General features: G+C 39.6%; 1 protein-coding gene across 1 annotated transcript; it reads right to left on the bottom strand.

Moving 5' to 3' along the window:
- Positions 1–8,838: 8,838 nt before the first annotated feature.
- arsi.S (arylsulfatase family member I S homeolog) lies at positions 8,839–21,406 on the bottom strand. Its single transcript, XM_018254954.2, has 2 exons — positions 20,430–21,406; positions 8,839–10,837 (listed from the first exon to the last, which is right to left on the bottom strand). Exons 1-2 carry the CDS (start codon positions 20,744–20,746, stop codon positions 9,430–9,432), a joined length of 1,725 nt encoding a protein of 574 aa, XP_018110443.1. The 5' UTR covers positions 20,747–21,406; the 3' UTR covers positions 8,839–9,429.
- Between the last annotated feature and the right edge of the window lie 5,273 nt (positions 21,407–26,679).

The following is a 26,679-nucleotide window of genomic DNA, read 5'->3' as shown; positions in this document are numbered from 1 at the left end:
CAAAGATTCCATAATATGATTTCCCAGCAGGTTGTTCCAAGACTTTGGAATAACACTGTAAATTGGGTCCTAAATGCGTGTAGATGTCAAAAAAGATGCAGCTCATCACTCCCTTTCCTGTCCCTGAGGGTATCAAATTGTAGAAAGGTAACATCCTGTAGTAAATCACTAAGCCACAGTCTTTAAACTGTGGGAGCATGGAGTTCCTCCACAATGGGAGGTATGTCTTATGTTGAGGTGTGTCTATATGTATGTTGGAATGGCTTGCTTCTGGAGCTTGTTGGTGATCTTGCACCTTATTGAGCAAAGCAAGTGATATGGTACTCCCTGCAAGTTGCAAGATAATGCAGCGTCAGACTGGGGGGTCCTGGGTCTACCGGGGCTGCAACCTCTAGGGCAGCCACACACCTCCCGGGCCTGCACACAGTGATGACGCAACCCCCCACCCTTACTCCCTCTCACCTACCTTGAATTTTTCTTTAGTGTCTGCAATCTTGGGATGCAAGGGGGGGAGCACATTTAGTCTCAGGTGAGGAGTAGGTTAGGGTCAGCGGGGACCATGAGGGCCAAGCCCCTTTTTTTCCTGGCATTCCGTCGCCCAGTCCGACCATGGGAGAATGTGTGCAACAAAGGATGCTCAATTTTGTATCTAAACAAACACTTTGCAATTGCAATTTGATTTGTAAATGAGCCCTGTAGTCTCTGCTAAACAAAGTCAAATATGTTGGCTTTATAAATACTCACACAATCATGTCGTTCTGCAGCTCACACTTACAGTCATGCAGTTGGGCAGGATGCTTACAATCATAATACTCTGATGCACTCACTCGGCATTATTCTTTAACAGTACTGTCCTCATCATTCAGGAGCATTAAGTCATTTCACATAACAACTGACACTGGCATTCAAATTCTAAACTGGCTCCCACCTCAATCAGTCAAGGTGCATGCACACTTCATAATTCAGTGCAGTGATCAGACACCTCACTCCCACATGTAGCCAGCAGAGGGTAGACTGTATCATCTCCGTTAGAAAATTTAAGCATAAGGCTATAAGTATGTGCCACAGCACAGGCTGCAATACTTTTTTTTAGGAAAGGCTCTTCTGGGGCCTATTTCTAGGATCTGGCTGGCTGATTCATAACTTCATAGCCAGCAGTGTAACCAAGCAGCAAAATGATCAGTGAAAATAAAATGGAGTATTACATTTTAATGCACTAGGTGAGCCCCTTTTAGCCAAATGCTGTAACACATTATAAACAGTTCCAGTATATCAAGGGAAAGATGGAGTAATTCTCCCACCAAAGTTACATTATAGAAATTTTAGCATTTGAACACTGGGCAATTATGATGAAACCAGAGAATTCTACATATGACCTAGGTCCTGACTGTATATCTGTAAATATCATACTTTCTTTTTTTTATTTTACTGAGGGATTCTTACAGGACCAACAGCTCCTTTTATAATTGTGCTCAATGCCCCCCTTCTTGTTTCACAAATTGCCAACCAGTTTCATTGACTGTAGTGGGAGCAAAGGCCCTCTAATGGCATGCAGCAATCTTAAAACACAAAGATGGAGTAAACTTTTCAATGTGGCTATAAACCCTAACTACGGAAATTGTGTTCCACCTTGTTCATTTTCATCTTTTTGACGCACTTGACTACAGCCAATCCGAATGCTCCGTAGGACTTCTGCTACTGCTATGACTGCAATTCCTAGCCCATGTGGGTCCTTCGCAAATGAATGGATTTTAAATAGAAGTCCTGTGTATAATTCAGATCATTATGCTACTGTGTAGCATTAGAATACATTTTCAGGCATTCCCTTGTCAAACTACCTTGAACATGTACCCTGTGCAGGCCCAGATCTATGATTTTGGATCTGCGACTGCTTCTTGCACCCGCATACAGTTTACCAGCTAAGGAGGCCCCCTCTGTTACAAGGAAAACAAACTAATACTCACTTAACATGTAATTCTCCACTAACTAATGCAAATTTCAAAAGTAAAAGTAGTAACCTCAGCTATATGCTGGCAAATGCACAGAGTTTGTCAGGTAAAATGAGAGACCTAGAATTAATTGCATGCCCTAAAAATTTATGATATAATTGGTACCATTGATACCTGGTGGGATGAAACATGTGACTGGACTGTGATTAAAAAAAAAGGACAGAGGGATTAAAAAGGGTGGAGGAGTGTGTTTGTATTTAAAGCCTGAATTAAAGATATGCACTAAAGAAATAACCATAGCTGGCACTGATGAGGGTGTAGAATCCCTCTGGGTAGAGATTTTGACTGGGCAAAAGTTTACAAAGAGAATTATCATTGGTGTATGCTATAAACCACCTTGTATAAGTGTCGAGTATGAAGCAGGGGCGTAACTATAGAGGAAGCAGACCCTGCGGCTGCAGGGGGGCCCAGGAGGTATAGGGGCCCCACGAGGCCCTAATTCATATACAATTTTAATAAATATTGGAGAAACAAGTCAACCTCTAAACATTTTGGGGGCCTAAAAAATAATTTGCTGTGGGGCCCAGTAATATCTAGTTACGCCACTGGTATGAAGCCCAACTACTCTTGCAGATACAAGCGGCTTCACAGCTGGGTCAAGTTGTTGCTATGGATGACTTCAATTATCCAGACATTGACTGGGGTAATGGGGTTGCCAAGACAGAAAAAGGTTTGTAAATATGCTGAATGACAACTTTTTATTCCAGTTCATTCAAAAACCTACTAGAAATAACTCTCTTTTGGACCTTGTAATAACTAATAATACTGAACTCATCTCTAACATTTGTGTGGGTGAGCATTTAAGGAATAGTGATCATAACATGGTCTCCTTTGAGATTATTTCGCAGAAGCAATTCTATAAGGGAGTAACTAAAACACTAAGGGGCCTATTCACTAAAGGTCGATAAAGAGTGTTATTTATAGCATGCCTTAAAAACTTTATCACTTCTTATATTTTCAGAATTAACGATCGATTCACTAAAAGTTCACTTGTCTAACTTAAGAAGTGATATTTTAACATTCATTTTAGCTGAATCGTGTGCGGTATTTTATAGCATGCGTTATTTTGTGCGATATTTTGTGCGATATTTTAAGGCATATGATATTGTCACACGTTATTAGTGCAATCTATAGCACCTAAGACATTCGGGGTGCCACTGGCAGAGTAGAAGTCTCATTTTACAGTATTCTAGTCATTCACTTCCCTGGGAAACAATATAATTCCATGACACAGAACGCAGTGCATTCTGGATCTGCCCAAGGTATCATGAAAATTTGTTAGTGGCTATAGATAAGGCTCCAATTGCTACCCTACAGCTCCTCACTACATCTCCCTCTATTAATCCATCTGATGTTGTTTAGTAACGCCTACTCCTGGGAGATGTTACATTTCACAGTAATTATCGCACTATTTTATGCTTTTATCGCTATAAATATCGTGATACGGTTAGATTACCGTAGAATTAGATTATGTTAGATTCGATTATGCAGAATTAACGATTGCGATATGTCGATTAACATATGCAAAAATACTTTGAAGAAACGTTCCTTAAAAACGCGTCTTAAATAACGCACATAACTGTGCGTTAAGGAATATTGACCTTACAGTATAAGGGCATCTATGCAAAATATTAAGTGGGAAATGCTTTACACAGGGTTAAACACAGAACAAAAATGGGACTTTAAATATTGCTTAATAAATATATACGTCAGTATAAACCCCTTGTAAGCAAGGAATGCCGTTGCAAAGCAAAACCTTTTTGGTTCAGTAGAAGCGTTGGTGTTGAGGTGGCTAAGAAAAGATGTGCTTTTAAGGCTTTCAAGTTAGCTGGGGCAGCCAAATCATTTATAAGGTACAAGGAGGCCAATAAATCATTCAAACAAGCTATAAGGCAAGCTAAAATTGATATGGAAAAGGATATTGCAGCAAGCATTAAAAAGAATCCAACATTTTTTTAATAGTAAGAAAATAAAGCAGGAAGGGGTGGGACCTTTAATATCAGAGGCGGGGGGGTCAGCTTGTTGATGAAAACAAAAAAAAAGTGCAGAGTCTGAACTCGTATTTTTCATCTTTCTACACAAATGAGGAACCAGTTTATGAAGGTTTCCTTCTTAATAGTCCCAATTCTAGTAATACAACTAATGATGCATGGTTCACACATAAGGAAATTCAAAAGAGACTAGAACATGTTAAGATAAACAAAGGTCAGGGGCCAGATGGTATTCATCCCAGGGTACTTAGCTCTGTGATTGCCAAACCGCTTTACTTAATTTTTCAGGATTCATTGAGATGTGGCATAGTGCAGAGAGACTGGCGAATTGCTAATGTGGTGCCGCTATTCAAAGAAGGATCTTCAGCCTCAAAACTATAGGCCAGTTAGTCTGACATCAGTGGTAGGAAAGCTTTTCGAAGGTTTAATAAAGGATAAGATACTGGACTTCATAGCAAATCATAATACTATGAGCGTGTGCCAGCATGCTTTTATGCATAATATATCTTGCCAGACTAACTTAATTTCTTTTTATGAGAAGGTAAGCAAGGACCTCAATTCTGGGATGGCAGTGGATGTGATTTACTTAGACTTTGCTAAGGTATTTGATAAAGTGCCACTCAGAAGGTTACTGGTTAAATTAAGGAATGTTGGCCTGGAACATAGTATTTGTACCTGGATAGAGAACTGTCTTAAAGATAGACTACAGAGAGTGGTGGTAAATGAAACATTATATATTTGGACAAGTGTTGTTAGTGGAGTACCACAGGGCTCTGTACTATGTCCCTTGCTTTTCAACTTGTTTTTTAATGACCTGGAGACATTGAAAGTACTGTTTCTATTTTTGCAGATGATACTAAATTGTGCAGAACTATATGTTCCATGTAGGATGCTGCCACTTTGCAGAGTGATTAGTCTAAGTTGGGAATGAGGTTCAATGTTGATAAATTCAAGGTTTAACACTTTGGCAAATATAATATAAATGCAAGTTATACATTAAATGGGAGTGTGTTGGGAGTTTCCTTAAATGAGAATGATCTAGGAGTTTTTGTAGATAACAAGTTGTCTAATTCTGGGCAGTGTCATTCTGTGGCTACTAAATCAAATAATGCTCTTTCTTGCATAAAAAAGGGCATTAATTCAAGGGATGAAAAGATAATTATGCCTCTTTATAGGTTCCTGGTAAGGCCTCACCTGGAGTATACAGTGCAGTTTCTCCAGTCCTTAAGAGGGATATAAAGGAGCTAGAGAGAGTGCAGAGACTAAGTGCAACTAAACTGGTTAGAGGGATGGAAGACTTAAATTATGAGGGTAGACTGTCAAGGGTGGGGTTGTTTTCTCTGGAAAAAAAGTTGCTTGAAAGCGGACATGATTACACTTTACAAGTACATTAGAGGACATTATAGACAAATAGCAGGGGACCGTTTTACCCATAAAGAGGATCACCGTACCAGAGGCCTCCCCTTCAGAATAGAAGAAAAGAACTTTCATTTGAAGCAACGTAGGGGGTTCTTCACAGTCAGGACAGTGAGGTTGTGGAATGCACTGCCGGGTGATGTTGTGATGCTGATTCAGTTAATGCCTTTAAGAATGGCTTGGATGATTTCTTGGACAGACATAATATCAAAGGCTATTGTGATACTAAACTCTATAGTTAGTGTAGATATGGGTAAAGTATAAAAGGGTGTGTGTATGGATGCTGGGTTTTCATTTGGAGGGGTTGAACTTGAAGGGTTGAACTTTGTCTTTTTTCAACCCAATTTAACTATGTAACTATGTAACCCTCCCCCCCTGCAAATGTGCACACAGTGCTTCAAAAAGAGTTATGATGCAGCTGGACAGCATGCCGCCCCTACAATCTAGCATTTCAAGTTGCATCCTTAAATTAATTGCTGTTCTTTGTCTGTAAGTCACACTTTTACACACACAAGCACACACACCTATATATATAAATACACACATATACTGTATATATTTATTCTCTTTGTAATGTATTGTAAGGACATTCTCTATGGGACTGAGATTTTATAGGCTAGAGACCATTAAAATAGCAGTCATGCTTTCTTAGCAGTTTGAAAATATGAATTAAGGCAACCTTTCACACTTAATCAGTGAGTTCTCCCACCAAATAGATCAGCATGGTGCTTAACTGTTCAAACAAGCACACAATGATGGATTGACACAGGTATCAGCTTTGATGTGGCTGCTGGTTAAAGAAAAGCCGCTCACAAACCACAATTACGTTCAAATATGGAGCTTGCACTTGCTTAAGGCAAAAGGGAGTTCCCTACTGACCACAGAAGAAAAACATCAATGGAAAAATACAGTTTATAGTTTCTTTTTACTTTAAGGGTGGTGACAAATGGGGAGAGCAACTTTGGGCTACTTCGGAAATCTGAAGCGATCCCACCGGCAATTTATATTCTCGCCAGTGGGAAGGCAGTGTGGGGAGATGAGTCACCTGCAGTTAGGGTTGCCACCTTTTCTGGAAAAAAAATACCGGCCTTCCTATATATTTATCATTTTTCCCTATTAATAACATTGGGATCAACCATCATTTTTACCAGCCAGGTGGCAACCCAACCTGCAGTAGAGGAGATTTGAATTCTACCTGTGCCTGATTATTCAGCTGTTCAGCAGGCTGACTTTGGACACCTTCAATATTGTTTCTCCAATATCCTTGTCTTCTGTCAGCTCTATCAATCTTGCCTTCTAGCGGTGGGCTCGGCTCCTGCCATACATGCTCTGAATATTGTACGACACTTTGAAAGGCATATGCGTTGAGAGGGAGCAAGCCAAGCGGACCAGAGCAGTGGGGAGTGATCAGAATGCGGTGCAATGCAGACCAATCAATACTAGTGGCAGGGGGGTTTGATGTGCAGATCAGTGCAGAGGGGGTCAGATATGAGCGAGCAGCAGGCATGGCACCATTGCCGAACACTGAAACCACCATGGGTATGTCAGTTAAACCACATAATCACAAAAAAATATATGGGCAACCATTTGCACATGACACAGAGATTTCAGTGCTTGGTAATGACAGGATATTTTAGGTGCTTCGCAGTCTGAGTTTTAACATGTGCAACAAAATGCCATGTGTGTCATTGCCCTAAAGCTTAACATCCCCCTTTAATATGGCTGACCATCATCCAACTTGGTTTGGCTATTTCCAGATAACTGAGGGGCCCGCAATGTTATCAGATTGCTCAACAATATTATTATTTTATTAAATATTTTTTTCAGATAATTTGGATTCAGGCATACTAGAAAATGTGGTGTAATAAGATCCAGTATGACCATCACACATTAGATCGGCATTTTACTAGATAGTTGCAGACTAAAACCAGTATATTCAGCTCATATTCAGGAGCAGCAGTATTACTTTTAAGTACAGTTTAAGACTGATGTTGACATATTTTGCACCAAAGATGGAACAACCTGCCACAGCCTTGCCTTGGCCAAGGCAAACATATGCACTCCACTATTCAAAGCATTTGCAGTTTAAGTGGATACTGTTCTTACATTAGATGCTTGTAACAGGGGCAAATATCTCCCATGCATTACCCATTAACGCTTTATGTACCAATGACCTTTTTATGTGGGGGGAAAGCCTTTAGTGAAAGCACAAGATAGAGAGAATTGTAGTCAAGCACGTTCTCTTTATTGTCAAGGCCTTCAGTAGAACAGCAGCACATTCACAGGGCTCAATCTCCCAGCCTTTTGCAGAACATTGCCCGTAACAACACACTGCCAGAGGGGACACACACTCACAGGCCGGCTCAATCTGGATCTAGCCTTTTCTCTTAATCCCTGGCTGGTGGGATTCCTGCTGGGAACAATATGACCACTAACCTCTAGTTGGGGCCATAGCTACCAATGCTAGTTACCTCACGGATTTACACTCACTACTATTACACCACTAGACCTCACACTATCTAGGCTCAGTACCTCTTCCAGGAGATGACTCTACTGCTGCAGTGCCCACTGCTTGTCTTGCTTCCCATGACACATCTCTAAAAATCACTTTCTAAAATCTTCCCTTATATAACCTACTATTCCCCACCCACTGGGGACTTTCCCTCACAACTGTTGTCCTCTAGGTCCCCCTAGTGGCCAACCTAAACATATGTATTAACCATTACAAACATTTATATTTAACCATTAACAGTTTACCCTAATACATCTCACCCTCCTGAAAACCAGACACATCCTCGTGTCTGCCAATTAATCTATTAGTCTACATGTTCAAATGCTTACTAATGCATTATGGCATTATGTGCCATTTTGTTTAGGATAAATGAGTATCATTTCAGATAACCACAGAAGTAAGTGCTAGAGCAGTTTGGGGCACAAAGTCATCTCCTTTGGGGTTTATTTAATAAGCACTTGTGTATGGGTCCTTCCTGTACTCTGCACCTATTAGTTTAAAATCTAAAAACAGGCAACGCTATATTCATGGTGGAAAACATGGCGGTTTGCATCAGTTTTTTTTTCACTTTCCACCCTGCTACAAGTTAATGTGCCTTTATGAGCTTTACTTTATTTATTTAGAGAACTGTATACCTTGGTCCTCATGTGATTGTCTCCTCTTTCATTTCGTAATAAAACAACTGTATATTTGCCATAAAACTGTATATTTGCTTTATGGCATGGATTCTAGATAATTTCTACAAGACACAGAGCAAGGCCAAATTCACTCACTGTATGTGAAAGAATGTTATTTGCTGCACTGCTGCCCATGGAAGTCTTTTACTGATTTGAAAGCAGTCTGAAGAGTTATTGTTTGAAGCCAAGTAAACAAAACAATTGAACTTTTAAAGCAAATAAATAGACTTACAAATATGTTAAAAATTTAATTGTTTCTTTTGAAAAGGAGTATTTGTTTTGTGTCCCTTTAATGGACTTCAAACAAATTAGATGTCAGCATTTCCTGAATGTATACATTTCTAAGTCTGTGGTTTAATGGCTATGAGTGATGTTTGGGATGCTGCACGGGACTACACGAGGCATCTGCAATTGTGTTGTAAGTGCTATTTCTATGACGTACAACTAAATCATCCGGAAATTTAAGTAGAGGAGGTGAAACTCTTTGGTGAAGTACATTTCTAGAAGCCCTACTGACAATTAACGTTTATTAACCCTTCCATAAATAGTCTAAAAGATGATAACACATCCCAAATCCATTAACCTATTTATTTATTTTAGTACAAGAGAAATTAACTCCATATTCCAGCTTTATTGCACATCAATCCTTAATGTCCTTCTCATTATCCTGTGAATTTAATCATACATACTCGCCAAAGGGTTTTTTGCACTGATGATTTGCCCTTTAGACACTAGTCTTAAAAAGCAGGATGATATTTAAAAAAGAGGTTTATAAGAATTTCATCCTGAAAAATTGCATATGGTTTTGGTATTAGAGTCAAAGTTTAAATACGGTTGGACATAAGGCGAGTGTTCAGTTTTCTGAAGAATGACCTCAGCTTGCAAATCTTGCACTTCTTCTTTTTGGGATTCTTTGTGTATTCGCTGCCCTTCCCAATCCAATTTTCTTCTTCATCATCATCCTCGCTAGCCCACGGGCCCCAAGCACCCCCATTAAGTTCAGGATTTCCCCTGGGGTCCTCAGCAGGGTAACGAACTGGAATAGCAGTACGGTTATAATGAGCCAATCGCACAAGAAGCTCCTTAACAACTTCAGGCTTTGAGGAAGACAACTCGTGCCTCTCAAAAGGGTCTGCTGTGATGTTAAAGAGCCAAAGGGACTTCCGGGTTCCATCAGTGTGGCGCTCCAGATTCCACCAGCTGCCAGGAAAATTAGTGAGTGTCTGTGGAGGTATCCAGTCACTGTAACCTGGATCTCCAGTAAGGAGCTTAAAGTCTTTTACTCTGATGGATGCTTGGACTGCTGTGTTCCAGATGCCTTGGCCCTCCTCTATGGAGCCTGACTTAGCAAGGTTATACAAGGGGTCAATGTTATGTAATACTTCAGTTCGGGGGGATTCCTTACCCTCACTGATGGCTCCCCACACGTCATAACCATCCAGTCCTTCTGTGTTTGAAATGTTTCCTCCTGCCAACTTAACCAAAGTTGGGTACCAGTCTGTAATATGCATTAGAGCCCGACTAGTCCTTCTCTTCTTTTTGATAAGAGGGCTATGAACAAAACCTAAGCCCCTCACACCTCCCTCCCAGTATGTTCCTTTGCGACCCCTCAAAGGCCAGTTGCTCCCCCCAGAGAATGTCTGACCACCATTATCTGATGAGAAGACAATAACACTGTTGGCATAGTAACCATATTTCTTCAGTGCTTTGGTTATGTTCTTCACTGCTGCATCCATACAAGTTACCATGGCAGCATATTTGCGTCTTGCTACGTTTCCCATCCCCCTATATGGGTAAATATATTCACGAGGGGACTGTAGCGGGGTGTGTACTGCCTGGAAAGCCACATATATAAAGATAGGCTGTTGGGGGTTATGAGAAGCCAAGATCTGGTTTACACGTTGAGCGTACAAAAGTGTAGAGTATTTTCCAGCCTGGTCCCAAGCTACATTTTCCCCTTCATGTAGGTCAAACCCACACACCCCAGGGCCATCGCAGTTATCGTAGCTATAATAGTCCACGTTGCCTGTTAAAGAGCCAAGGAAGGTATCAAAGCCACGGCGTGTTGGCAGGCACTCCTTCTTATAAAAGCCCAAGTGCCATTTGCCGACCATGTGAGTAGAATAGCCGGCTTCTTGCATTTTTTGGGGCAATGTTACTTGATGAAGGGGCAAGCAGTTGGGTTGCCGCGGGCGTATAATGGAGTGTTGTAGCCCAGTGTGGATCTGATACCTCGGGGGAAAAAAGGAGATAATGAGAATTAACAGAAGGGCTATATCTAAAACAACTATATATGAATTAGTCCCCAACATAAAAGCACATATTCATTCATTATAAATATGTATGGTCTTTATTCATCAAATTTCCATCAAATAAACATAGTAATAAAGTAATCAATGGGCAATAAAAAATACAGCTAGGATACGGGAAACCAAATATTACAGACCTCTAAACTATCATGAAAACATCTAAAATTCTCTTTTTATGCTAAAGATGCTTTTTACAGGTAGCCAAATATGGTTTTAGTGTGAAGTATATTGGAAAAATGTAGAATATGAAAAACTTATGTTACAAAAACAAATTTACATTTTTGGTACTTGATAAATGTGCAATTGTGACACATATTTGACTTAAAATCTTTAGAATATTGACATAAATTAGAGTAATGTCAGCCAATAACATTACACTCCACATTACAAATCCACTGGTCAAATGTTTTAATGTAGAGCTTGACAATGTGACATCGACAGTCCTAGTCTGATGTAGAGTCCATGCCTTTGCCATGTACTAGGGTTGCCATCTTTGCATTCGGCAAACACAAGACAGGTGGGATACAACACTTGGGAGCAGGCTGATCACATCAGTGGTTGGAGCAGAGAGAGTGGTGGTGGTGGCTATGTGACATATGAGGGAGTCCTGACATTTGGGGCTATGTCTGTGACATGTAGGGGCAGGTTTGTGACATCAGAGGCATTGGGCAGATTTTTGTTTGGGTTTCACAATGCAATGGTTCCGAAACAGACAGGTAGCAACCCTACCACCAGAGAAACCCACATCTAGGGTCCAGTCTCTACAAACACTAGATGTAGATTCTAACATAAATAGAAATGCCATAAACATATGTATAAATATAAAATAAATTGTATTAGGGCAAACCATGGGGCTACCCTGGGTGGGGGAAGGGTTTAAAGCCTAGGCTGGGGATCCCAGTGTATATTCTTCTTCTTCTTCTTTAAATGTGGGTCACTGAACCCATCTAAAAAACAAATGCTCTCTTACGCTACACATTTATTGTTATTGATGCTTTTTATTACTTATTTCTTTCTTTCTGTTCAGGCTTCTCCAGTTAAAATCCTAGTCTCTTATTGCATGGTTGCTAGGGTCATTTGGACCCTAGCAACCACATTGCTGAAACTGCAAACTGGAAAGCTGCTGAATAATATGCTAAATAACTCAAAAGCCACAAATATTTATGAAATTCTATTGCAAGTTGTCTCAGAATATCTATATCATAGTAAAAGTTAACTCAAAGGCAAACAACCCCTTTAATGTTTTATGTACATGCTATTGGTCAGTACATGTCTTGTAAGTGGTTCCAGTTGCTGGTGTTTTTACTAAAAAAAAATCTGTAATAGATTTGCTTGGTTTTTCTTTTTGAATACAGTGCTATCTTTTATGGGTGAGAGACAGCAGTGGGACATAGACCCCCATAAGCTATCTTAAAAAACTGCAAGCCATAAAAAAATGTTACAGACCATGGCCATCCAGTCCTGAGTTAAAATCCCCCTACTTTGAAATAAATATATAAATGAAGAGATTAGAATCCTTACTTTTAAACATATTTTATTTTCCCAAGCAGTGTATCAGTTTCCTGAGTTAAAACTGAGAACACCTTGATGTTGCAACTCCACTGAGGTCTATAAAGAAAAACTCTATAACCTCCAGCCATTGGAGTTAACAACGAGTGTAAAATTTACCAGGGAAAAACAAATAATAATGTGATGTGGTTTACTGAATTTTGTTGCACAAGAACAGCTGGCTCCCATTTATTCTGTTATTTTGTGCAACAATCAGGGACGCCAGATAAATACACACTATCAATTTTATGCTTCCACACAAACTATATTTCTATACAGTATATATAAACCCAATTCATTATTTTTTTAAATAATTATTAATTGGAATGTGGTGAAAGTTTAAAGGAAACCTAAACCTTCCACAGTAGTGTTGCTCCATTAAAATATTGTTGAACTACAAATTCTTATCTTATAAGAAAGTTTCCTAGAATTATATATTTGTTTTCAATATATGTGAAAATATATATGAGATTACCTAACCCAGGCGGAAGTAGTGGTATGCAGAAGAGGCACTTGCCTAAGGCTCAACAATAGGGGGCGCTGTGCATGGAACTTGTTCTACCTACCCCCAGTTTTCTAGTCTCTGCTTGACCTTCCTCTATATATATATATATATAGTAGTAACAGCACTCACGCTTTACCGCAAGTTCAGCGGTGCACGTCCCTTGGGGATTCCGGTCGGTCCTCCACAATATAGAAAACGTAATGACGGACAGCACTCGCTTGTAATGCTCAAAAGGTATCTTTATATCAAATATTAAAAGATGACATCACCATATGTGTGCACATATAAAAGCGACGTTTCGAGCCTATATAGGCTCTTTATCAAGCCATGTGAAGCTATGGTATCAAGAACAAACATAATCCATGTGAATATTTAAGGATCATCAAAGGAAGTGACATCGCAACATATTCATTATCCTCTATACAGGGTTGATACATTGTATACTGAACAATGGTTGAATTAGATATATAACATTTGTAGAAACAGATATAGTTACAAAAATAAATACAAATTGTAGTCCTTATTAAGGCCTGCTGGATGCAGTGAATTTAACCTTTTAATCCACCATACTTCTCGTTGTTTAAGTCTAAGTTCACGATCTCCTCCCCTAACTAGGGGGGGTACATGTTCTAATATCATAAATCGTAATTGGTCCACAGTGTGCCCCTTTTCTTTAAAATGACGTGACAGTGGTAAGGCAACATTTCCCAGTTTAATGGTGGACTTATGTTGTGATATCCGTGATTTGGCCTTTTGGATAGTTTCCCCGACATAAATCATGCCGCAAGGGCAAACTATCGCATACACTACAAATTGTGATAAGCAGGTGTGGTATCCCATAATTTGAATGGACTCTCCAGTACCTGGATGTAAAAAGAATTTACCTTTGATCACATGTCGGCACTGTTTACAATCAAGACAAGGATACATCCCACTGTTGCGTTGTCCTAAAAATGTGCTTGCGGCTGGTTTACATATTGGCACTACAGTCTTATTCAATTTGGACCCTATAGTTTTCCCTCTTTTGTATGATGTCAGTGGGGGGGAAATAAATTCCTTCACCATAGGATAGGCTCTACATAGAATCGGCCAATGTTTCTGTAGGATGTCATTTATTTGTCTAGAGAGTCCACCATATTGTGTAACAAAGGTGATTCTAGGGTCCTTCACTTTTCTAGATTTTGGCTGTCCTACAGCCTTTTCGGCCTTATCCAATACTTGTGATGGATACCCCCTCTTTTTAAATTTATGTCTCATTTGTTTGATTGGGACATCCCTAATCACTGGGTCACTAACCAACCTATGGACTCGTGTTAATTGGCTGATTGGTATCGAATGCTTGGTGTGCCTAGGGTGGTTGCTATCAAAGTGTAAAATCTGATTTCGGTCAGTAGGTTTGGAATATAATTTGGTCTGTAGCCCTCCTTCTCTATAAACCAATATGTCCAAAAAAGAAATTTCTTTAACATCATGAGTTAGTGTAAATTTGATGGAGGGGTGGAAGCAATTGAGATGATCGTGGAACCGAGATAGGGAGTCAATGTCACCCCGCCATACAACAAAAATATCGTCGATATATCTCCACCAGGCCATGCAATGTTCCTGGTAGAGAGCATCACGATATATGAATAGTTCTTCAAGCCAAACCATGAAGGTATTGGCATATGACGGGGCGACATTAGATCCCATCGCGGTTCCACGTAACTGTAAATAAAATGTTTCCAGAAAAACAAAATAATTCAGTCTCAATATAATCTCTAACGCCTCCAGAAAAAATTGAATTTGTGAGTCTTGATACTGATTACTTCCACATAACATCCATTCACATGCCTTCAAACCCTCATCATGAGGTATAGAGGTATATAAACTGGACACATCAAATGTGGCCAGTATAACTTCCTCACCATCTGAAATATTAAGACCATCCAGTCTCTGCAAAAAATGACCACTGTCCTTAACATAAGACAGAGTTTTAGTCACCAAAGGTCCCAGAATCCGATCCAAAAAAATTGCCAAAGGGCAAAACACTGAATCAATGCCCGATACTATCGGACGCCCTGGTGGGTGGATCGGATTCTTATGGATCTTTGGGAGAGTATACAGTGTGGGTGTACGTGGAAATGCAACCGTCAAGTAGTTTTTCAATTCATCAGAAATTATGTTGTTATTGACCATGGTGGTTAACAACAGTTCTATCTGTTTGGAGATCCCCACAATCGGGTCCCCTTCAAGCACCCTATAGACTCCACCATCAGATAACTGTCCCAAAATCTCATCAACATAATAGGACGTATCCATGACTACAATCGCACCCCCTTTATCAGAGGGTTTGATTGTGATCCTGGTATCCTCCATTAGAGTCTGTATGACCTCCCTTTCCTGTTTAGTTAAATTGCATGGCCTGGTGGAGATATATCGACGATATTTTTGTTGTATGGCGGGGTGACATTGACTCCCTATCTCGGTTCCACGATCATCTCAATTGCTTCCACCCCTCCATCAAATTTACACTAACTCATGATGTTAAAGAAATTTCTTTTTTGGACATATTGGTTTATAGAGAAGGAGGGCTACAGACCAAATTATATTCCAAACCTACTGACCGAAATCAGATTTTACACTTTGATAGCAACCACCCTAGGCACACCAAGCATTCGATACCAATCAGCCAATTAACACGAGTCCATAGGTTGGTTAGTGACCCAGTGATTAGGGATGTCCAAATCAAACAAATGAGACATAAATTTAAAAAGAGGGGGTATCCATCACAAGTATTGGATAAGGCCGAAAAGGCTGTAGGACAGCCAAAATCTAGAAAAGTGAAGGACCCTAGAATCACCTTTGTTACACAATATGGTGGACTCTCTAGACAAATAAATGACATCCTACAGAAACATTGGCCGATTCTATGTAGAGCCTATCCTATGGTGAAGGAATTTATTTCCCCCCCACTGACATCATACAAAAGAGGGAAAACTATAGGGTCCAAATTGAATAAGACTGTAGTGCCAATATGTAAACCAGCCGCAAGCACATTTTTAGGACAACGCAACAGTGGGATGTATCCTTGTCTTGATTGTAAACAGTGCCGACATGTGATCAAAGGTAAATTCTTTTTACATCCAGGTACTGGAGAGTCCATTCAAATTATGGGATACCACACCTGCTTATCACAATTTGTAGTGTATGCGATAGTTTGCCCTTGCGGCATGATTTATGTCGGGGAAACTATCCAAAAGGCCAAATCACGGATATCACAACATAAGTCCACCATTAAACTGGGAAATGTTGCCTTACCACTGTCACGTCATTTTAAAGAAAAGGGGCACACTGTGGACCAATTACGATTTATGATATTAGAACATGTACCCCCCCTAGTTAGGGGAGGAGATCGTGAACTTAGACTTAAACAACGAGAAGTATGGTGGATTAAAAGGTTAAATTCACTGCATCCAGCAGGCCTTAATAAGGACTACAATTTGTATTTATTTTTGTAACTATATCTGTTTCTACAAATGTTATATATCTAATTCAACCATTGTTCAGTATACAATGTATCAACCCTGTATAGAGGATAATGAATATGTTGCGATGTCACTTCCTTTGATGATCCTTAAATATTCACATGGATTATGTTTGTTCTTGATACCATAGCTTCACATGGCTTGATAAAGAGCCTATATAGGCTCGAAACGTCGCTTTTATATGTGCACACATATGGTGATGTCATCTTTTAATATTTGATATAAAGATACCTTTTGAGCATTACAAGCGAGTGCTGTCCGTCATTACGTTTTCTATATATATATATATATATATATATATATATATATATATATATATATATATATATATATATATATATATATATATATATGTATATGTATATGTATATATATATATATATATATAAATCTTTATAAATGTTCTTGTTTAAATCAAGGATAAGACTCGGAGCTAATAAAAATATGTTCCTTAGAGGCCTGTGTAAAGTAGGGCATTGCCACGTGCTGACTTTTCTCTCCGATTCTATACATCTAGAGGTAATGTATGAAAATGAGCAGCCCCAGGTACACACAAGCCTCTCTCTCTCTTTCTAGGAACCGGGAAGCTGAGCGCTAAGGGAATTCTGCCTGGCAGAAACACTACTCCTAAATGTAAAGTCCTTGTGTATAGTAAAGACCCTGTGGTCTATAATTTCTTTCTGAAGCCTTAACCCCTTCCGGCAGGTTTCACTGACTCTCTCACCCTGAACAAATGGAAACGTTTTGCATTCAGCGAAACGCTGTAACTGTACAACATCAAAATGGTTAACAAAACATAGGAAGAAAGCCAAGATAGCTCTTGAAAATTCTTGGCACCACTGACTGGAAGAATAAATGGTGACTTGTTTACTTTTACACTACAGCAGGGATGCCCAGTTGTTGCACTTTGGCTCTTGTTGTACTACAAATCCCAGCACCCTCCAGGGGTTTGGGGGGTATGGAAAGGGTGCAAATGAAGAGTCAGTGGAGTGAAACACTAGTGAAGTTATTTGATATATAAAACTATAGGAGGGTTTATTGGTGCCTAAAACTGCCTACCTTCTAGTTCCTCTAAGAATAAAGGCATGCAAATAATTCAAGGCCATTTTATACCTAATTTTAGTACATTAACAGAAATCTACATAAACGTTTCCATGCACTGATAAACTGCAAAGAGTTATTTCTCTTCCAATTACACTCCCTGCAAGGCATATAAAGGGTCATTTGTGACGGGATAGATGCAAATGCCATAAATTGTATTGTACCTACCCCTAGTGCAAGGACTTGTGCCTATTTTTTTTCTTATTAATTTATTTTATGTATTTATTTTTTTTAAAGCATCTAGCCCAAAGTAGAACGTGCAACACTTTGGAGCACAAGGGAAGCCTTTATTAATATCTGCCCTTGGCACCCTGACAAGGGGCAAGCATGTGGGTGCCCTTTTCATGGTGGATGCAGGCTTACATTCCATTCACTGAAAAGCACAAATTCACTGAAAAGCACAAAGGTGATTGGAAGGTAAAGAGATGTGGTACAAAAAGAGACCCCACACCCTAAAGCCTTTTGTTTCCAGAGAAAACACACATTCTCTGAATCTTGACATTTCTACACACTACTAACTTGTGTCTCTTGTTGAACTACAACATCAAGCATTAAAATGGTGATATCTGTGTATTTCAATAGTAAATAGAAGACCTTAGTTTGGGCATCTCTGCTTAATATGTTGCCTGTCAAACTTCAGTGCCCCCTAATGATCCCAATGCGCTGAGTGAGCATCTGGCAATAAATGAAGCTGTTGTCTTTCGAAGTGAAATCTGTGTTTACTCATCCATTTTCCTTCCTGCTGCCTACTCATGTTACTGCCTTAGTGACAACCTCAATTTACCTAACAGTAAAGGTGATTGTGTTCATTCGGTTGCCTGCTTATCTCCCATCCCCCAAGTGACTGGCCCCAACTTCTTGTAAATTAACATGTTCTGTAATATGTTTCAATGGATTGTACAATTCATAAGGGCTGAAATACGAAATAGCAGAACTTCATTAAGATGTATTTAGCTTCTGCATTTTTCAATTAGACACTACTATACCATGAATTTGCTTATAGTACAGAAAGGTTTTTGGTGTAGAGCACTGTTGAAATGGAACATGGTTTTGGGTCTGGTGAACTATAACTAGCTAAATAGCTACTGCATTCAGTGACTTTCCAAACAGTGGAGCTAGGGTATATCATGCACATCATTCATTGGTTGCACTGCAGAAGACTGACATGCTTCAAGCAAAATCTGCCAATGAATGGAGGGGCGGGTCCATACACTGGGTTTCTACAGAGTATTTTGAAACCTGCATAGTTTACAAATTGGGCATGTGCAAGAGGACTGAATATTTGTAGCGATATGTGACTTATTGAACAAAAATACAGATATATTTGACTGTAATTTTTTTGAAAAAGTAAAATTCACCATGTTTTGGAACATCTGAAGGCAAAGGTTTTGGGCACCCCCTGGCCAAGGGACATATTTGCAAATGTTAATGCAGATTTATAATTTTATTTTACTAATTTAAACAATGAAAATAATTATTGTGGCATGTACACAAGTTTGGACTAGGGATGCACCTAATACACTATTTTTGGATTTGTCCGGATCCTGAATCTTTCATGAAGCATTTGGCAAAGTCCTGAACTGAATCTGGGCCCTAATTTGAATATGCAAATTAGGATAAGGAGGGGTTAAAAAGAATCACGCATCCAGCGCACGGGGAAAAATGCAACATCTTTATTTGCGTTATGATGCATGTAGTCACATGATTTTAAGGGTTCAGAATTGAAACCCAGGTACTTGAATTCGGCTAAATCCAAATATTGAAAAAAGTGGGATCCTGGCTGAATAGTGAACCAATGGTGTTGGTGCATCACTTGCTTGGACACCCTTTCCCTTGTCCATTGTTTTGAAACGTCCCTGACCTAATAGCCATTAGACATTCTTACCTATTGAGCTTAAAAAAAACTCTGACACCCAAAACATTGGGCTGTCACTCCACAGCTATTGGCTCCTGAGTGGCGACTGATTGAGTATGTGGAAATGAAGCAAACTGATACTGAACTATGATTCCACAAAATATCAGCCAAGTCTGGATGCCAAAAAGCTAATGCTGAAAAAGGAATCCAGCTCCTCCAACAAAACATGATCCTAAAACTATTTCAAAATGCACCATGAGCAATAAAAGCAAGCTGAAGGTTTTAGAATGACTCTCAAAGCCCTCTTAAACTTAAACATCACTGAAATCTATGGGTAGATTTTAAACATGCAACACAATCTTAAATGGCCCACAAAGATCTAGAGGTGACCTAAAAGGAAGACTGGGCACAAAATATTACAACAAGTACTGGAAGACTTATTAGGGTCCATACTTTTGCACATGCCACAATTACTATTTTCTTTGTTTCTATGTTCTTATGTTCTAACATGTGTTTGATTAGTTGACTAAGCAGCTCAGCTGACACTAGAAATTCTAAAAAGTCTACATCTAGAAAGTGGATTTAATTATGTCCACTTTTCAAAGTTGACAAACTTATTCCGGTGGTAGATTCTCTATAGAGAGTGAGGCACAAGCGCTTTAAGGACTGCCCACATGAACAGCAGGAAAACCATATCCATTGTTCCTCACTCTGGAACTGGTCAAGGAAAACAAGAATATCCTATTGTATGCAGAAGGGTGTTTTTTTCATTTGAGTACTACTGCCTGCTGTAGCAATTGCTATAGACTTGTCTTTACTGAATATAAAAATACATGTTTTTGGCTGTGTGTGGCATTCAAGTAGAGGTAAGTTCATCATTTCATAACTTGATTACATCAGAGACATTTATGCTGTCCAGTGAGTTACAAGGTAATATAAGTAGCTCTGATCCTTATTTCAAAATTTAATTAGCTGTGCTTACCTTCCAGTAATAAGCTGACTGCGTGAAGGGGTGCATATGGGCTGGATGTAGTAATTCTCCAGTTTAACTCCCTCTGCAGCCAACCGATCTAAAGTAGGAGTCCGGATATCTGAGCCATGGTAGCCCACATCATGGAATCCTTGGTCATCAGTCAGGATAAATATAATGTGCGGTGGCCTAGATGGTGTTCTCTGAAGTTTGGCTGGCTCATCCCCAGGACTATCTCCAAGCACTGCTGGTTTTACCCAGTCCCAAGACATATAGCCAAAACTCAGCAAGCTCACCAATGAAAAACCTGTAAGAGCGTGAACAGCCATTACTAAAACAGTGCCACTGCACTGGCACAATTCACTGATACAATGCCATTAAACCTCTCTTATAATGATATAAAAATGTCCAGAAGAAACAAAGTCTCTTTAGTGTATGGATATCATATGACTAGAGGCTTGGGAAGGTGCCATGCACACGTGCCTCAAAAGTCCAAATCCTGAGACAGCAATTCTGTATTCCCAGGCACAATGGACATTCAAGTGATTGAAACTCGTCACTTAACAGTTAACCTTATAACTCTTCCTCTTAATTGTCTCCAGCCGTTCTTTGAAAGCAGTGGTCATACATCGTACATCTGCTGTACAGTGTCTACAGATAATCCAAAATAATGACTTGATTGTGGTCTTTATCCACTACAGAGCTGTTGGGTTTCCACTGAGAGGGCTTGAATTCTTAATCCAAACTCTCCCTTCTCCCTTTATTTAGCAGATAGCTACAAAATGGGATTTTTTTTTCTAGCCGAGCTGCCAGCTGTATGGGAAGAGTCTTTCACCAGGGAAGCAGGAGGTTGGAATATTCCCCAGCAGAACTTTTCTGAACACACACGCAGGAGGAGAATACATTCCCTGTAGACATAGTGAGACGGCAGTCCAAGTCAATCAGGAGTTGTAGCATCTGTTTGAATTTGGCTCTTGCTGGCAGGTTTAAGGAGCTAGAGCCCTCGATGGGGTCCCTCCCAGTTCCTCAACTCCAAATGGAAAAGCTGGGGGGAAAAAGTCAGTCTGGGACACTTCAGGGTCCTAGAGTGCTCTTGTATATTTTTATGTCCAACTAGCACAGGGAACAATAGTAAAATATATAAGGCCCAATTAGTATCATGTTATTTAACTATTTTAAGGTGTTGTCCTTAAATAAATGAATTCCCAAAATGTATTAAAGTTTTTGTTTGCCTTCCAACCCCCCTTTTTTTAGTTCAGGGTTTTTTTTCTATTGCTTTCCCAAAATTGAAGTATAAAGATTAACATTCCTGTCCCTGAAGCTTCAGTTGGGCAGCTCAGTGATCCACGTGCAGATTCGGAACTTCTACAATTTGCTACATTTAGTTGATACAATTAGTTGATACATTTCTCAGCAGCATCTGTGGGGATTTAATAACTATTGTATCTATTCTAACACCTACCTTTAATGAAACTCAGAGATTCTGCTCTGCAGGGCCAAAGACAAGATACTAATAAAGAGTCGGTGACCTAAACCTAACCCCCCCCCCCCCAGAAAGACATAAGTGAAAAATTGGGGTAATATTTATTTTCACATGCAAAGTTTTATTTTGTGCACCCAGCACAACTTTCAAATAGAAATTTGTAAAGCTGCACGAAATCAGTGTCTGGAAAAAGCATCTTGTAGCTCTGACATCTAGATCAAATCCATTTGCTTTTAGTTTTTATGAGATTAGGCAGCGTGAGAAGAGAATATAGCAGCCCCAGGGGAAACGTTACATGCACTCCTATTTTTTTTTGAAGTTTGGCTCCTTAAGTGCAAAGTTGAAACTGAGAGTGCAGAATCCTTGTACAGGTATGGGACCTGTTATCCAGAATGCTCGGGACCTGGGGTTTTCCGGATAACGGATCTTTCCGTAATTTGTGTCTTCATGCCTTATGTCTACTAGAAATTCATTTAAACATTAAATAAACCAAATAGGCTGGTTTTGCTTCCAATAAGGATTAATTATATCTTAGTTGGGATCAAGTACAAGCTACGGTTTTATTATTACAGAGAAAAAGGAAATCATTTTTAAAAAATTTGGATTATTTGGATAAAATGGAGTCTATGGGAGACAGCCATTCCGTAATTCGGAGCTTTCTGGATATCAGGTTTCCTGATAAGGGATCCTATACCTGTACTATTAGTACAGCAGATGGGAATAGGGTGACCAGACATGGAAGGTGGATGGGATCTGCTGCCAAACTGGGCCCCTAATTGTTCCTGAAATAATAAATGAAATATCACACATACAGTATAAAATAGGTAATCATTTAGGACTCCCAGTATGCTCTTTATAGTTCTGTTACTCCACACCAACAATCCACTGGGTCTTCTTTTCTGAATTGTTCTTCCTGAAATGAAATGGCTATGTTTTTTAATGTACAAATGTAGGGAAGTACAGATATGGGACCTGTTATCCAGAATGCTTGGGACCTGGGGTTTTCTGGGTAATGGATCTTTCTGTAATTTGGATCTTCATACCATGGGGCAAATTCACTAACCTCTGAAAATTCGCCAGCGACAGTTTCGCTCACATCGCAACACTTCGCCAGGAAAAAATTTACCAGGACAACACTAATTCACTAAAATGCGAAGTTGCATCCAGGGCGCTGAACAAGGGCGAATTTGTCACTAGCGTTAATTCGGCAACCAAATCGAAGTTGTGCTAGCGTTGGCTAATTTGCTTAAGGCGGGAAGTTAAGTTTAAATGGACGTATATGTTGCAGGAAATATATTACACTACACAAGCCCAGGGAAGCTTAATAAAAGAAAATAAACTTGTTATAATACCCTACACATGTGCCCAGTGAATAGTTTATGTGCCATATGTAAGGAAATGTAGGAGGGAAGCCGGGTACCCTAAAAAAAAATTACTCTCTTTTGCAGCCTATCACCCTGAAAAACTGAAAAGTCGCCAGCGTTTTTTGAAACATGTCAACTTTTTTTTGAGAAACTCTATTGCACTTCGCCTGGTCTGAGCTGGTGAAGGCAAGTCTGGCGCAAGAGGTAACGTTCAGTAAAATACGCATCTTAGTGAATTTGCGTAGTTACGTCCATTCGCCAGAGCGAAAATTCGTCTGGCGTTAGAGTGCAAAGTGGCGCTAGAGTCTATCTCCTTCGCTAGTGAATTTACACCAGCGCCTGTTACTAAATCGCCGAAGTACCGAAATGACATAACAATGGCGAATTTTTGACAGCTTTAGTCACTTCACCCTTTAGTGAATTTGCCCCCTTAAGTCTACTAGAAAATCATGTAAACATTTTTTTTTAAAAAAACACAATAGACTGGTTCTGCTTCTAATAAGGATTAATTATATCTTAGTTTGGATCAAGTACAAGGTACTGTTTTATTACAGAGAATAAAGAAATCATCTTTTAAAATTTGGATTATTAAGATAAAATGGAGTCTGTGGGAGACAGTCTTTCTGTAATTTGGAGCTTTCTGGATAACGGGTTTCTGAATAACATTTCCCATGCCTGTATCTGATAAAAATGGACCATGGAGAGAGTGTGGGTGAATGTGTGTGCACTTTGGTCGGTACCGGGCCAAAAGATAAAATGCCCCTTGCCATCCCACCACTTCCCTCTCCTTCCTGTCATAACCACTTGTAAACAATGCACACAACACAACCCCTCTGTTTGTCAATGTACTGTGCTTTTGCTCAAAATTACAGAAGTGCCAGAACTTTGGTAGACAGGCAGTAGAGGCATGTGCAAAACAATCCTATTGGGTTTAATTACCGTAATGTTTAAATTATTTTATAACAGACTTAAGGTATGAAGATCCAAATTATAGGAAAAAAACCCTTATCCAAAAAACCAAGGTCTCGAACTTTGTGGAAACAAGGTCTCATACATACAGGGCCGCCATTAGAAATCACGGTGCCCCGTACAACAACATTTTTGGAGCCCCCTGGGCCCCGCCCACACTCACGCCCAAGCCCCACCCCATATTCCGCCCACTCCACATCACAGTTAAAAGACCACACAGACATCAGCGCTAAAAAAGTAACCCCCCCACACACAAGTTAAAAAAAAGCTATTGATGGTCAGGGCCCCCTTATAAGTTAAAAAAAAATTGGGGTCCCAAAAAAAAATTTAAAAAAAAAATGTAATTTTTTTTTTTAAAAAAAAAAATTGGTGCCAGGGCCCCCCTTACAAGTTACAAAAACAATTGGAGCCCCAAAATTTAAAAAAAAAACAAAAAAAAAACATTGGTGGCAGGGGCCTATAGAATATTAAAAAAAAAACACAAACTGGGGTTCAGTAGACTTGAACTCAAGGCTTCAGGACTTCAACTTCGCCTCCTTTCATGACTTCGGGTCTTTTCGCCACTTCAGGACTTAAATTTTGGCTGTTTTCGTGACTTCGGGTCTTTTCGCCGCTTCGGGACTTCGGCTGTACAGCTTTTTGGCACTTTCGCATTCGGCAACCTGCGAAATGCCCGCACGGCTCCACCCCTCGTAAGGGGGGTTTGCTCTTTCAAAAATGCAGCACTGCCGGGCCCCCCTTCAGGCCCGGGACACTTGTCCCCCTTGTCCCCCCCCCCGCATACCTATATATAAATAGACGCCATGTATTTTTTCCAAATATGATTGCATACGATTGCATATGATTTAGGCTTCCCTTGGGTAGGGGTTGATGTGATTGATTACACTTTCTTTCCCTGGCCATCCTCTCTGGTCAGTATGCATGATGTCTATTTCCCCTTCCCAAATTTACCTAGTTAGAAAAAAAGATTGCAACCTATAAAAGTCTTTTTTTCTGGTGAAGCCTAGGCAGTGTTAGGGACAAGTTATCTTTTATCTTTTTAATGTTTTATTTTTATTTGCTGCTGGGCATGGTGCTTTCAGTGTTTCCTCAAATTGGTGACATCAAGCAGGCATTCTTTCCCACATTTAATCCATGGCGCCATTCTTCAGTGACTGATGCTTGGCTTTTCTATGCAAAATGGATCAGACTGCCTCTAAATTAGCTGCTTCCAAGGCCTCAAGTGCTGTTCCTGTGTGTCTTCAAAAAGCTCCCTGTTTTTAGCACTAGTTATTATATGTTGTCATGAGCCAATAAAAAAAAGAGATAAACAGGACGCTGTAAAGAAAGCCTGCTAAAAATGCACTGAAGGATAAAAGGCTGAGTGAGGACTGTTTTTCTGAATATGCTGCTAGGTATATGAAATTATCTGTATCAAGTTATATTACCAAATATATAGACCCAATTTCTATGCCTTCCAGCTCTTCTTTTTTCAATCTGAACTGTTTCTATGGCTTTCATCAAAGAAGCAGTTTCCCACATTCCCAAAGCCTCATCTTCTATTCTTTAGAGCAGGGGTCTCCAACCTTTTTTTAACCATGAGCCACATTCAAATGTAAAAAATTTGGGGAGCAACTCAAGCATTTTAAAGTTCCTGGGGGTGCCAGATAAGGGCTGTGATTGGATATTTGGTAGTCCCGATGTGGCCTGGCAGCCTACAGGAGGTTCTGTTTGGCAGGACAGGTGGGTTTTATGCAACCAAAAATTGCCTTCAAACCATGAATTGAGAAGTAAGCACTAGCTTTGAGGCCACTAGGAGCAACATCCAAGGGGATGGTGAGAAACATGTTTCTTGCGAGCAACTGATTGGGAATCCCTGCTGTGAGATGATATAATGAGTTGTCAACTCAGTTTAAACTTAAACAGTATAATTCCTCTTATCATGGAAAACCATCAAAGAAACCTTAAATGTTGTGGAAGCTGAGCAGGTTCCTTCATCAGTTCTTTAAAAAGGAAAAAAAAATTGCCTGCTCTATAGTAAATTCAGGAGGTGATAGAAAATGAAATGAGAATGAAACACATCAAAGAGGATTCATTTTGAGAAGAAAGTCCAAAATATATAACTTTTACCTGAGACTATTTGGGGTACTCTCCATTCAGTGGATCCTTATTTGGCTGTTCAGAAAGATAGTGTTACAAACTGATGACATAAACCCTTAAAATATTTGATGGATTCTAATCAAAATTAAACAAATGTTAGATTGGCCTCTAACTTTTGACTTGAGGTATTGTTGGATCTTACTCTGCTTTCTGTGGGGTCTATGGACTTTGGAGTACAAGCTTGTAAAGCACTTTGTGTCACATCCTGAATTCCAAGTACACAATATGAAAATGCTTTCTGCCAATTGTGTAGATAAGATAAGGTTTATTGTCATCTCCACTGCATAACATACACAATGAGACAAAA

Source organism: Xenopus laevis, chromosome 3S, assembly GCF_017654675.1.
Source record: "Xenopus laevis strain J_2021 chromosome 3S, Xenopus_laevis_v10.1, whole genome shotgun sequence".
Taxonomy (NCBI): domain Eukaryota; kingdom Metazoa; phylum Chordata; class Amphibia; order Anura; family Pipidae; genus Xenopus; species Xenopus laevis.
This window is presented reverse-complemented; position numbering and strand designations above follow the sequence as displayed.